The sequence below is a fragment of the Stigmatopora nigra genome, chromosome 10 (assembly GCF_051989575.1).
Source record: "Stigmatopora nigra isolate UIUO_SnigA chromosome 10, RoL_Snig_1.1, whole genome shotgun sequence".
Taxonomy (NCBI): Eukaryota; Metazoa; Chordata; class Actinopteri; order Syngnathiformes; family Syngnathidae; genus Stigmatopora; species Stigmatopora nigra.
Window position 1 is genome coordinate 13543371 of NC_135517.1, and position 13067 is coordinate 13556437.

Genomic DNA, 13067 nt, shown 5'->3' on the forward strand with positions numbered 1-13067 from the left:
GGCACGCAAAGACATGGACCATGGATTGGACTCTTGATCTCAGAACTGAGAGGCGAACGTGCAAACCACTCTCGCACCGTGCCGGCCAAATAGCAGCACTATCTGAAAAATCACGTGACTATAATACTGTAATGGCAGCCCTGAACTTTTTATATTCAATTCTGGATCAACCAAATGTTCTGGAACACCCTGTAGAATGTGAATATGGGTGAGAGCATGTGTGTGTGGGCCGTGGGTGAGCAATAGCATCATTGCACATACAAACATGTATCTGAGACGCAAATACTTCCCTCCATTTGACTGCTTTAAATTGATTGCTGTTGTCATTGTCAAGTGCTTGGAATTACTTTGTTGGGTTTCAAGAGCAGCCCAAGAGGGGAGAGGGGGGCCGGGGGGGTTGGTATCCAGTGCAAATATGCTGAGTGAGTAATTACCACAACAGCAGGGAGGAGACGGAGGAGACATGAGTGACAATCCCTTTCATCAGCTGTTCTAAGTTCAATACCAATGCACCCCCCCCCCCCCCCCAGTAATAACCCTCTTCCCCCCTCTGTCCTCTCTTGCCTTCCTGCCCGGGCAGGAGGAGGAGCCCTTCCTGTCATTGGTAGCGCCTCTTAAAGGAAAGACTGTGAAACCCGGGCTTGTGTCCAGAAGACAGCTCCATAAAAAACAAAGCACCAGACATTTAAAAAGAGGTAGACGCACACAAACATACACACACACACACACAGACACACACACACACACACACACACACACATAAACACACACACACACATAAACACACACATAAACACACACACACACACACACATACGTTCGCACAAGCTCAACAGAAATCCCGGACAAATACTTCATCTTGACAATTCTTCACACACTTGTGAACAACGCCCTTGGATCTCAGACGGACAACAAATGTGAATCATCAGCAGCTTAGGACTCTTTATTTGAGTTTAGCTGGACAGTCTGCATTCCAGCACTAAGCTTATTTTAGTTAGCCTTGACTAAAAAGGGGTGTCTATTTGATGATTTTGTTAAATGTGTTTTGTCCATCCAACATATCCTCAGGTCAATGTTAAACTACTCTCATTTAATTATTTCAATTTGAAAAAAAAGAGAATCCTATATTCAAGTACTTAGATGGAATAGGCTTTATGATTTACAGAAGTGAAAAGTCCATAATTTACTTGTTAAGTTGTTTTTTGATTAAACACTGGATTAGAACCCCAAGCAAGTAACTGAATCAGTTTATTTAGAAAATAATGTGATGTTTTTTGCAGACATGGTTGACATTTATCTGAACTTGAAACAACCCTGCACAATGCATTAATCACTCTTGAAAAGGTACTTTATCTTACATTTCACAGAAGCTTATTCAATAAGACCTATTGACAACACCCATTGGTAGCACTTTCATAGACTTCCATTCCATTTCAACTCATTTTTCTTATGCTGTCAATGGCAGCTAAAGAGTTAGACATTAAAAAGCTTTCTTTTTTTTCAATTCAGTGTTCCCTCGATTATCGCGGTTAATGTGGACCGGGAACACTCGCGATAAGTGAATTTCCGCAAAGTAGTGATAACCCTTCAAAAATGCTTAATTTTAATTTAATTTGTTTATTTATTTATTTAGTTTTATTTAATTAATTTTTTTATACCCCCCGCCCCTGTATACATTACACCATATAGAATACGGGTAGAGAGAGTGAAATTCATGTTATAACAAAATACCTGTAAAATATGTTGTCTCAATGTAATATTTGTATTTTTATTTTTTTCCCCAAAAAAATCCTCGAAGCTCTGAGTCCGCGGTGGCTGAACCGCGAAGTAGCGAGGAAACACTGTACTTTGAACATGGTTCCAAGAGATTTTCCCTTTTAAAAATGAAGTTGTCAGATGAAAAGTTACAGTACTGATTCTATGTTTATAATGCAAGTCCCGCCCTCCACCATCAGCCAAATACGAGATCCATTATTTGTCTTCATCCAAGTTCAAACAGCTCTGTAGGCTACGGTAACGAAGGTTGGCACCAGGTTCAAAGTCGGAATTAATGATGCTGTGTACTCTCGAGCTCATATTTACTTTTAATATGGAAAGACTGGCCAAAAAAACTTTTTGACAAATGCGCAAGGTGTGGCACATCTCACTTTGTAGACAACGGCGGTCCAGCAGCTTTTCTTAGATAGCTTTAAAGATGCCCCCCAATGATGAAGGAGATGTCCTCCTCGAGGCATGAAACACCAACCTAAGAAGTCAATAGGAGGGAGGGGGTCGCGAGGCTAATCCCAAACCAAATTCATCCCTCTCCTCCTCTTTCATGCCCCCACACGCCTGCTAATCTCTTAATTGAGGCCTTTTCTAATTATAATGGCTTCATTAAAAGCTCCGGGTTACACAAGACGAGGCGTGTAAACTGAGCCGTGCGCGAGGAGGACATCAGAGAGGCGGACTAACACACAGTCCCGGATAGGGTCACCGGGCAAAAGGGAGAGTGGGTGCCCCAGAGCAGAGTAGAAACAAAACATCACGCAGGAGACGCCGGCGTGCACTGACACACTTTGCTACGGACGCCGCTCCTTTTAATGCCCGCTGACGTTGACACAAAGGCAGGCAAAGAGGTGCTCAACTGACCCACATTAAGAAGGAAAGTGTGCAAAGCTTTCAAGACATTTTACTCCTAAGGACGTGGCCATCGCAAATTTCTGCACCAGAGTCGCTTAATTTTGAGTTGAAGAAAAAAAATGGGGGAATTTTTGAGATCCGAGTATTCAAAGTATTCCGTGTATGACAACAAAGTCTTTTATTTACCTTGTGCTGTCAAAATTGGACTTGATGAAGTAACCTGACCCTTTCAGGGAGAGTGGATGGCTATTCAAAAGTTGACACTTAACACTTGATAGGGCAAGTGGTGAATTTTAGTCATTAAGAAACGAAACGAGACATTATGATCATATAAAAAAAAAAAAATCGATATTTATTTTTGGTATGATTATAAATACCTAAATACCTTTATGAATTAATATGACGTTAATGAAAGCTAATCATTTAAAAACGCAAATACGCTTTACTTCTTTTCATAGTGTATTTAACTCATTGCCTACCATTGATGGCAAAAGATGTAGTACAAGTCATTTAAAGTTAAATGACTGCCCTTTAAGACTTCTAAATTAAAAAAAAAAAATGATAACTCATGTGCGAAAGGGTTAATAAAGAGATTAAAAAGGTTTCATGAATTAATCTTAAAGATTGAATGTGTAAAACCAGCAAGCCTCATTTCATTTCTACATTCATATTCAGTCACAAATAAAAACAAAAATCATATTTCAGGTTTGTTGTGGAATCTCCACCAACCGGTCTAGCGTAGAAATGAACAAAAATATTTTATCACACAGAAAAAGTCCACATTTGAAAGGGGATATGTTCATCTCGTATAAAAACTACACATCCACTCATTTTTTGCTACACGCCTTAAAGCCAGATGAATACTAACCTAGCTTTCACACGTTAATACTTAAAAAAGTTAGTACTTTTACCCATTTTGTCAGAATTACATTCCTCATATTTTTTCTTTGGAATGTGATTTGAAATAATAATAAACCAGGTTGGGCTACCACCCTCCTTCTGATGATTATAAATAATTTTCCCGAAACTGAGCACAATGAAGTAGTTAATTAAAAAGAACTATCAAGCAATGAAGTAAAAGAATAAAAAAAATCTCATAACGTCCATTAAAATTGAAACTTGGCATCATTTAAGCCTCCAAATTGTAAGTATTATTTAGTTATGCATTACAAAAAGTAGATTATCAGGTTATTACAGGAGTAAAAGTTCTTTCATCTGAACATTTCAGCTGACTTTGTAGAAATTTAGAGATTTTGTTCTACATCTAATGATAAGTTCTAAATTGCAATATTCCTGAGGTGGTGCGGGAGATCCATGATGTCTGAATAGACATTTGTGTCAAAGCATGTGGGGAAGCGAGTTGGAACAGGCCCTGCTGTGGTGTTTGTTAAGCAGACCCCTCATCCGTCATCATTAGGCTTCGCTGCGGACTCGACGGCGTTGGATGGCTCGCCATCCTAATGATTAGCTAAGATGTATGGACTCGGGGGTGCTCTAGCCACTTGAGTAGAGCACGGGCGGGCGGAAGAGCTGGATACCTGAGCGGCGGCGCTTTGCAATTAGACTTGAACAGATAGAGTCAATGTTTGAGTTTGTGCGCAACAGGGCCGAGGGGGAATAAAAGAGCTCCACAATGGACTCCATGACCACAACAAAAGATCTGCTTTTCTTATTATCTCAAACGGGATTGCTCCAGTGGCCATACTGGATGCCAAGCGGGTCTCTGCAAAAGCTGGCACGCACTTGACCGCAAACACATCATGGCCATTGAAAATGAACACGGTTGAAGGGGGAAAGCAAAGACTCATGTGAGCGCTTCGCAGTGTGACTTTTTCACACTGGGGGCCAAATTACAACAATATGATTTCAAGGCCCATTTGCCTTCAATCTGTCAGAGCCCTTTCTGTTTGGACATTGTGTTCTAGAGAGCCTGCCGGGTCAGGTCCAGTATTGTTTTAAGCGGCTGTTTATCACGTGAAGTCATTAGGCCAAAAAATAAACTACACCACGTATAAATATGCACCACACCACACATGTAAACAAACAAATGGTCACATGGAACTGAGAGGAATCAGCCTCCTCCTGCAAAAGAGAGTACCTGGATAGAACCGGCCCCCCGATAAGAAGCTATGAGAGGATGGGCCGAGCCGGTACACACACTGAAGGCTGCCGGTCCCGGCCCAAGCGAAGGGGTCCAGGCTGGAGAAGAACGGCGGGGCCTTGGCCAACATGCAAGAGCCCTGAGCAGAAACGTTGTAGAGGGGCCGTGGGACCAGCCCGAGAGCCTCCATGCAGTCAAACATGCCGAACTCGAACCGGAGCTGGAAAGTGCCACTCCGGTAAGGCTAACGGGTCTAAGGCGGTCTCGCCTACGATCCGGCCGTTTCCCCCCCCATCCGCAGACCGCCTTACTATACTGCCCTCGGGTCACTCGGCGGACCTCGGCTCTGTAACTGATCTCAGTTGTTCTCTCGCCGGCTTTGTGGGCCTCTCGCTCTCCACCGCAGGCAACGCATGAGCACAGGGGGGCGGGGTCCGGGGAGGAGGGGCAGGATGGGCCGGATAGCGTGCCTGATGTCTGATAGGCCACGAGGAGAAGCCTCAGTTTCCCTCCGAATCGCCTCTTTCAACTTTTCCACCTTCATATTTCAGATTTCAAAAAAATAGGAAGACGCCCGGTGCACGGTCCGCCTTCTGACATGCTTTTGGACTTTCTTTCACGTTATGAAATTACTATTTTAGCAAGAACACGGTCCCCTAAAATGATACCATGCTTCGTTGCCATTAGCGATGAAAACAAAACAAGTGTTTCTGTAGAAATAAAAAGGAAATCACCTCACACCTGTTGGGACGAAGACAGGAAGGAGCGTGTTGAGAGATGAACGCCGCATTGAGATGATGAACTATGCGGAGGTCAAAGTGCTTGTATAAACACATTTTCATAACATTGAGAAACTCCTCCTTTTTTGCAGTGACTCAGAATTTACCTCACAACAACGAAGTGACTTGGCGTCTCTTTAGGAAAAACTTGTTGTAAGTTTGCTCTTGCCAAATTGTTTGTTTGATCAAACTTTTTTGATATACAAGTTTGACTTAAATTATTAATAACAGTCAAAGTATTGCTTTGAAACTAAAAGACACACTTTTGTGATTTTTATGTCTTATTGTTCAACTTTTTAAGAATTCACCTTGATTGAGATCATGCAATCATCTTTAACAATACTGTGGAATTCTAAATTTATAGAATTAACATTTTAGTATAAATTAAATAAGGCGGCCAGTTGCATTTTATTTGTACCAAAAAAACCCTAAATATTCTTCAAACATTTGCAACATTTTTTTAGGCCTTGATGCATTATTACTTATTTATTGATTATTTATTTCTCTCTTTGTTTATTGTTATTTTTGCACTTGGTGTTAAACACTTTAAATTGATTATATTTATTATAACAACAAAAGCATTCAATTTAATTCAATTCAATTTGGACCTTGTCTATCTATATATGTCCACTAATTGATTATGGTCCAATTGCTCTTCTTTGAACTGTCTTCTAATCGTCACATTCGTCATTTCTCGGAAACCATCATGTGTTTTGGTATAATGAGTTTTGGTGTCATTTATGCATGTGCCTGTACGAAATTCTATTTCAATTGTGGTCCAAACTGATGAAGTTATACGCGTGCAGCTCTTTGGACGGCTGGTCCTGAAGTGTGAGCGTGCTGTGGTGCGACACACACACACACACACACACGCTGACCTGCGGTGTGAATAGTTTTTCTACTAGACAGCTTCACGCTCTTCCCTCCACTCCTCCCTTTCCTTCCCTCCTTCAAGAGAGATGAACTCTAGAAGATACCCCCACTGGGCCCCCCCCACCCCTCCTGCACATACACAAATACACACATGCACACGCACTCCCAAACATGTCATGCCTTTGGCTTTGTACATTCAGAGTATTGCAATTGTTTTTTTCCCCCCTCTTTGTTTGTCTCTTTCATTTTTGTACCCCCCGACCGAATGAATACATTGTGATTTCCAAGTTAAAGGGATGCAACGCTCTATCTAACACATCTTATGAGCTCTCCTCTGACCCACTCTTGTTTTTCTTGTTTTGTTTTACCTGTCTTTCAACATCATGGCCGGGCACACAAACACAGGCTATAATGACACACTACAGGGAGTAGAGTGGCACAATAACAGCCTGCTGAGCTCTCTCCACACCTTGAGACAATTACGCTCCCCGCCTGGCGGCACCCTGCCCCCTGTTGCTGCTTTGTGCAGAACAGACACACCAATACAGGGGAATGTGGAAGAAGAAGAAAAAAAAGCCACATTTTCCTTCACTTTTACAAGAAAAAAAAGGGGGGTATTACCTCAAAGCGTAAACCAAAGCGCACGCGTTTGGCTGTTTAAAATGGTTGCCAATTTACTGATAGTGCTTTATATTTAGAAAAAGTCAGATTACAATTTTTCACAATCAGGTTGGTTCTTCAGCTATTCATCCCTTCGTCATGTGTGACACAAACACACAAAGCTGAACAATGGCCCCCCTCTCTATTTCTCTCTCTCTCTCTCACACAGTCGCTGACTCTCTCGCTTTCTAGCTCGGCCGCAGATATTTGCACAAAGTCTCACTGCGGCCATCACACAACGCACAAGTAAGTCACAAATGCGAGAAGCACGGCATTCATGAATGTTGGAATGTGCAGCCTACAGAGAGGGGCAATGGAAATATCTGCCTGTGTGTGTGTGTGTGTGTGTGTGTGTGTGTGTGTGTGTGTGTGTGTGTGTGTGAGAGAGAGAGAGAGTGAGAAGGAGAGAAAGAGATATTAGTAACTTGAGGCAGAGAGTGGGACTTGTGTGTTTTTCTTTGTGTCTGTCATCACAGGCACTCAGTTCAAGGATACACACAGTTGTGCATCAGAGCACGGACACACAAAAACACACACACAAACACTACAAAGAGTGATTGAATTTATGTGATGAAACACCCAAAAGATATTGCATCCATTTAAGGAAAAAGAGAAAACAAATGTTTCCTCATTATATCAATATGTTGACATGTGAAAATGTTGTTGTTTTCATCTCTGCACAACATTCCACAGCAATAGTCAGGACGAAAGAATTTCCCTGTTTGCACTGGATGACATATTGATGCATAACATCTACACGCCCTTATTTTTGCCAGGTTTTGAGGATTTGGGAAAAAATAAAGCGATGGGGATATAATTGCAGCCAATAATCTGACTAAAAATGGTATTTTGACAGTAGTTCAGTTATCCCAAGCCAAGTAATTATATTACATATACTCAGATTCAGCTATTCAAAAAGACCTCATTACCTTTTCTGAAGCAAATAGCCATGTTGGTGCCAACCCGCTTTTGGGGTAGCGAGAATTAAACCAGAATGAGCAAAAGGTTCGCATGGTGTGAAAATAACGTGATGTGCATCATTCTGCTTGCATGAAGATGTTGACGTGAGAGAGGAAGATCATTTATAATCTTGCAGCTTGCGCATGCAAACGGATTATTCCCAATTTCTAGAAAAACGAATGATTGACCTGAACCTGAATATTGACTGCATGTAAATGTGAACACTATGAACTATAGCCAAGTCAATAGAAATTGAATTTGACAGGAATTGGAAAACAAACTGATATAAATAATAAATAACAATATATATATATATATATATATATATATATATATATATATATATATATATATATATATATATATATATATATATATATATATATATATATATATATATATATATATATATATATATATATATATATATATATATATATATATATATATATATATATATATATATATATATATATATATATATATATATATATATATATATATATATATATATATATATATATATATATATATATATATATATATATATATATATATATATATATATATATATCGATATATATATATATATATATATATATTTTTTTTTAAATACATTTCAGATATTCAAGTAGGCTTTTTCTGACTTACAAATTTTTACAATGTTGTGATACAACATGAATATTATAAAGGCTTTATCCTAATATCTTTGCGGATTTGGTATAAAATGATGAGCCATTGTAGGAATATAGTTTGGAGTCGGCTATATTGCAAGAGTTTGGCATTGTATTGTTTGAATACATTTCAATGCTTACTATGATATGACACTGTCCCAAGTCTGTCATACTCATAAGAGGAATATAAATGAAAGCTTAAGACACATGTCTTTAAGTACCATTCAGGGAATGATCTAACTTCTGATGCAAAGTTTATATTTTTTTTCCAAAGTCTTTGCGCTTGGGGTTTAGGTTACGGTTAGGGTTATGACACGTACTGACATCTGTCATAAAAATTCATTTAAGTCCGTGACAGGTGTCATGCCACGTTTAGGAAAGTCCTATGACACTGTCTTAAGTAGCATTCAAATAAAGTGGTTTGCAAGTAGTAAGTACATTTCAATATTGGTTCTAAATGAATATAAATTAATGTTACATATGATGTGAAGATTATATTTCCACCTTATGTTTGACAAAAAATAAATAAACCCAATTCTTCCTAAACCGGGGTTTAGGATTTAGGGAAACAAAGTATACTGTATGTTTATAATGATTGCTCTCATTGCATGAGTGAATAGGCTCAGGAGCTTTTGAAGTAGATGTGAGTGTGTGTGTGTGTGTGCTTACTTCAAGCGTAACAATGTTTCATCTCATTAGGGAGCACCATGCACTGATAATTAGCAAAATAATGAGAGATCACTGCAGCTTTATTTGATGTAAAGGAATGGCCAAGCGATCAGAATGGAAAGCCTCTGAGAATCAATTCAAACATCCAAAGCGGGACCTTGTTGGCATGTTAGCAATTAGTATTCCAAAGAAGTAGCTGTGATATTTTTCAGCTTGGAGGCAAGGCTACCCACCGAGAATTGTGTGTCAGGATAAATCAAGACGTTTAGCTCAATTTTAAGATAAGTGCTTGGATTAGATTAAACTTGATTTTAATTTGTGCACAGTGGTGCACTGTGTGTTAGTATTTGTGCCTCACATTCGACTCTAGCGTAAATACAGAAAAAGGTTGGATTTATCTTAGCGATGCATTTGTTAATTTTCTATACTGCTTATGTTGCACCGTTCATTTTAATATTGCTTGAAACACAGGGAGAAATAATCACAGTGATCAGTTTCTGTCTTCAACCAACTTTTGCTGTAATGACTAAACATCTCCTGTGCCTCAACCTATGTCCACCGAGAGATTAATAATCGAATATGATACATACTTCAACATGTTACTCTTGCTATTTGGATGAAGGCATCAATAATCGAACACTGATAAACATCCAATCCAAAACTAGTTGTAATCCCCAACATGCAATCATTAATAACTTAAACACTTTAGCATGTCACACTATCATTAATAACGTACACACTTTAGCCTGTCATAGTTATCCTCGCAAGGGTCACAGGGGGTGCTGTAGCCAGGCAATCACAGGGATGCTGACTTAACAATTACAGTATCTTTATGAGGCAATCACAATTACAAATAATGGGTGCCGTTCATCACTATTTTCCATCCTCTATTTGTCTTCATATGTAAAAAAAAAAAAAAAGCATCGAGAGCGACATGCTACAGATGTAATCACATGCTGCGAACTACTAGCCTGGTGAAATACTACATGCCTCTAAAGGCACTAAACGACTACAGATCAAATGATAACAGCTGCACGGGGAGCGTGAACAATTACACGCACACACACACACACACACACACACACACACACACACACACACACACACACACACACACACACACACACACACACACACACACACACACACACACACACACACACACACACACACACACACACACACACACACACACACACACACACACACACACACACACACACACACACACACACACACACACACACACACACAGACACACACACACAAGACAGAAAGAGATTGACAGGCATGCCTGATGACCATTTCACACATTTGTTTGCACACAAACATGCGGTGTAAAATGTTTGATTTGGATAGTGCACTCGCTGGCACCACTGTGCCGCCTTGTTCTTCTCTCCACTGGGAGCGCCGCGTTATGGCTACAATATTATGCAGCTGGCCGGGATACGACTTCAGATTGACTGTAGCAGGTTAATGTAGGAGCTACAGTCCGCTGGGGATGTTCAGGTGGGTGTCGGGTTAATACTGTTAGTGGGGCTATATTTATACATTTCATAAATAATAGGAGGGAAATGGATACGTTGAATATTGTATTGTATTGTAACTCTATGTATGTGTTGTGATAGAGAGTAAAAGAAAAAAAAATTATATTGAAAACACCTATTGACACCTATAAATATTTGAAATTAGTTTTTTGCAACCATTTAGGCAATGGAACACTATATCCATGTAAAAATCTGTTTTCCAATGCAAAAACTATGAGAGAAAACTCAAGACGTTTTATGTTTGCTGTTTACACTGAGCCAATGATATGAAATTAACAAGTCTGAAAAAAGAATATTTTAATAATCAAAAGGGATATTAGTGGAAGGTGTGCTGAACAAGCAAATACGTAAGCATAATGGTGGATCAGAAAATATTGTGCCCCTCCTTCATTGGAGTTTAAATAATAGGCCTACTTTGTTTATGCATAAAGGGGTAGAAAGTAATACTGGTTCATTTTAATTGAATCTTCTCATCATACCAGCTGTATCACTTGATTTGGGACCAGTAACTACAAGAGGATTTAGGAGCCGTGTCAAAAGTTGACAAACTCCAGCAGCATTCAGCAATTCTTTTTTTGTTCACTGCTTTTGAGAGCTGCCATAACCACAAGAAGAAAAAAAATGCTTGTAGGAGATATGCTTACAGCTCTGTGGATTAACACAATACAGATGTAGTATTTTCTGAGCACAAGTTCAAAACCTGCAGCATCTTCATCTCTTTTTTAAAAATTTATTTATATATATATATATATATATATATATATATATATATATATATATATATATATATATATATATATATATATATATATATATATATATATATATATATATATATATATATATATATATATATATATATATATATATATATATATATATATATATATATATATATATATATATATATATATATATATATATATATATATATATATATATATATATATATATATATATATATATATATATATATATATATATATATATATATATATATATATATATATATATATATATATATATATATATATATATATATATATATATATATATATATATATATATATATATATATATATATATATATATATATATATATATATATATATATATATATATATATATATATATATATATATATATATATATATATATATATATACACACACACACACACAAAATAATAAAATATAGATTAGATTAGTTATATAGATTGTTCTTTATGTTGTTGAATTTCATTTGAAAAAAATTCAAATCAATGCCAAAAGGGTTAACAGAAAACCTAGTTTAGACGTGAAAAAAAGTATTTCGAAGCCTCTTTGGAAGCTTGGACGCCTTAGGTATTACAAAAAGTACAATAGCACCCTCTGTAGCCCATGAAGCAAATTCCATGTTGCTTTCAGGGTGAAATTCTAGTACAACTTTAAAAAACAACTACATAAAACATCTTACAAAATGCTGTACAGAAATGTAATCCTCAAAATACCGGTAAAACTGTGTTATATTGAAAGGAATTCCAATGTTGTTCACACAGCCGGGCACAGACAGGCCACACTCAGTGTCATGTGCACGACTGTGTGACTGAGATTAAAAATGCCAATTCTTCACGCATTTTATAATTACCACGAGGATCTGACCTTTGCTAAAGTTTGGAGTCAGTCATGGCTATTACATTGATTTTACAGCATTTTCCTTTATACAGCACTTATTCCATCTATTTTCGTTAGAGTGAACTGATGTGCCTGATATACCTGTACATCCTTTTGTGACTTTAAATAAACAAGAAATTATTTTTTTTCAATATTACGGTCTAATCCATAGGAAATCTCAAATTGGAGCTTGCCCTGGATCAAGTGTGTTATATGTAAGTTTTTATTACATTGTTTCCACTAGCTGGTTCTAAATTGCACGCATTAACCATAAAGTATATTAATAAAGCATTATTGATACATGTGCCTTTGCTTGGGTTTAGTAAAGTTATTCTATTGTATGACCTGTTTCAGTCTTTTTCACTTTTTCCCCCCATGATCTCCACACTCCGTCTAGTCTGATGAGAGGAACTTTTCTTGGCTTTTGCGCTGACGAAAGTGGGCCCTATCACCCAGTCCTCAATCCATTTTTTCTTCTACTAACTAACGGCCCTCCCATTGACTCTCTGTCTCCTGTGATTCCCGTTCAG

At 37.8% G+C, this 13067-nt stretch overlaps 1 protein-coding gene across 5 annotated transcripts in view; it reads right to left on the bottom strand.

Moving 5' to 3' along the window:
- Positions 1-13067, bottom strand: part of LOC144203402 (retinoic acid receptor gamma-A-like) — a 57332-nt gene that overhangs the window by 8623 nt on the left and 35642 nt on the right. Inside the window, exon 1 of one of the 5 annotated variants that reach the window (XM_077726807.1) lies at positions 4781-5116. The exons of the other annotated variants lie outside the window; for them this stretch is intronic. Within the exon in view, the coding sequence (XP_077582933.1) occupies positions 4781-4925 (145 nt within the window). The 5' untranslated portion in view covers positions 4926-5116. Of the gene's footprint in view, positions 1-4780; positions 5117-13067 lie in introns of those variants that run through there. 5 annotated transcript variants of the gene reach the window in all.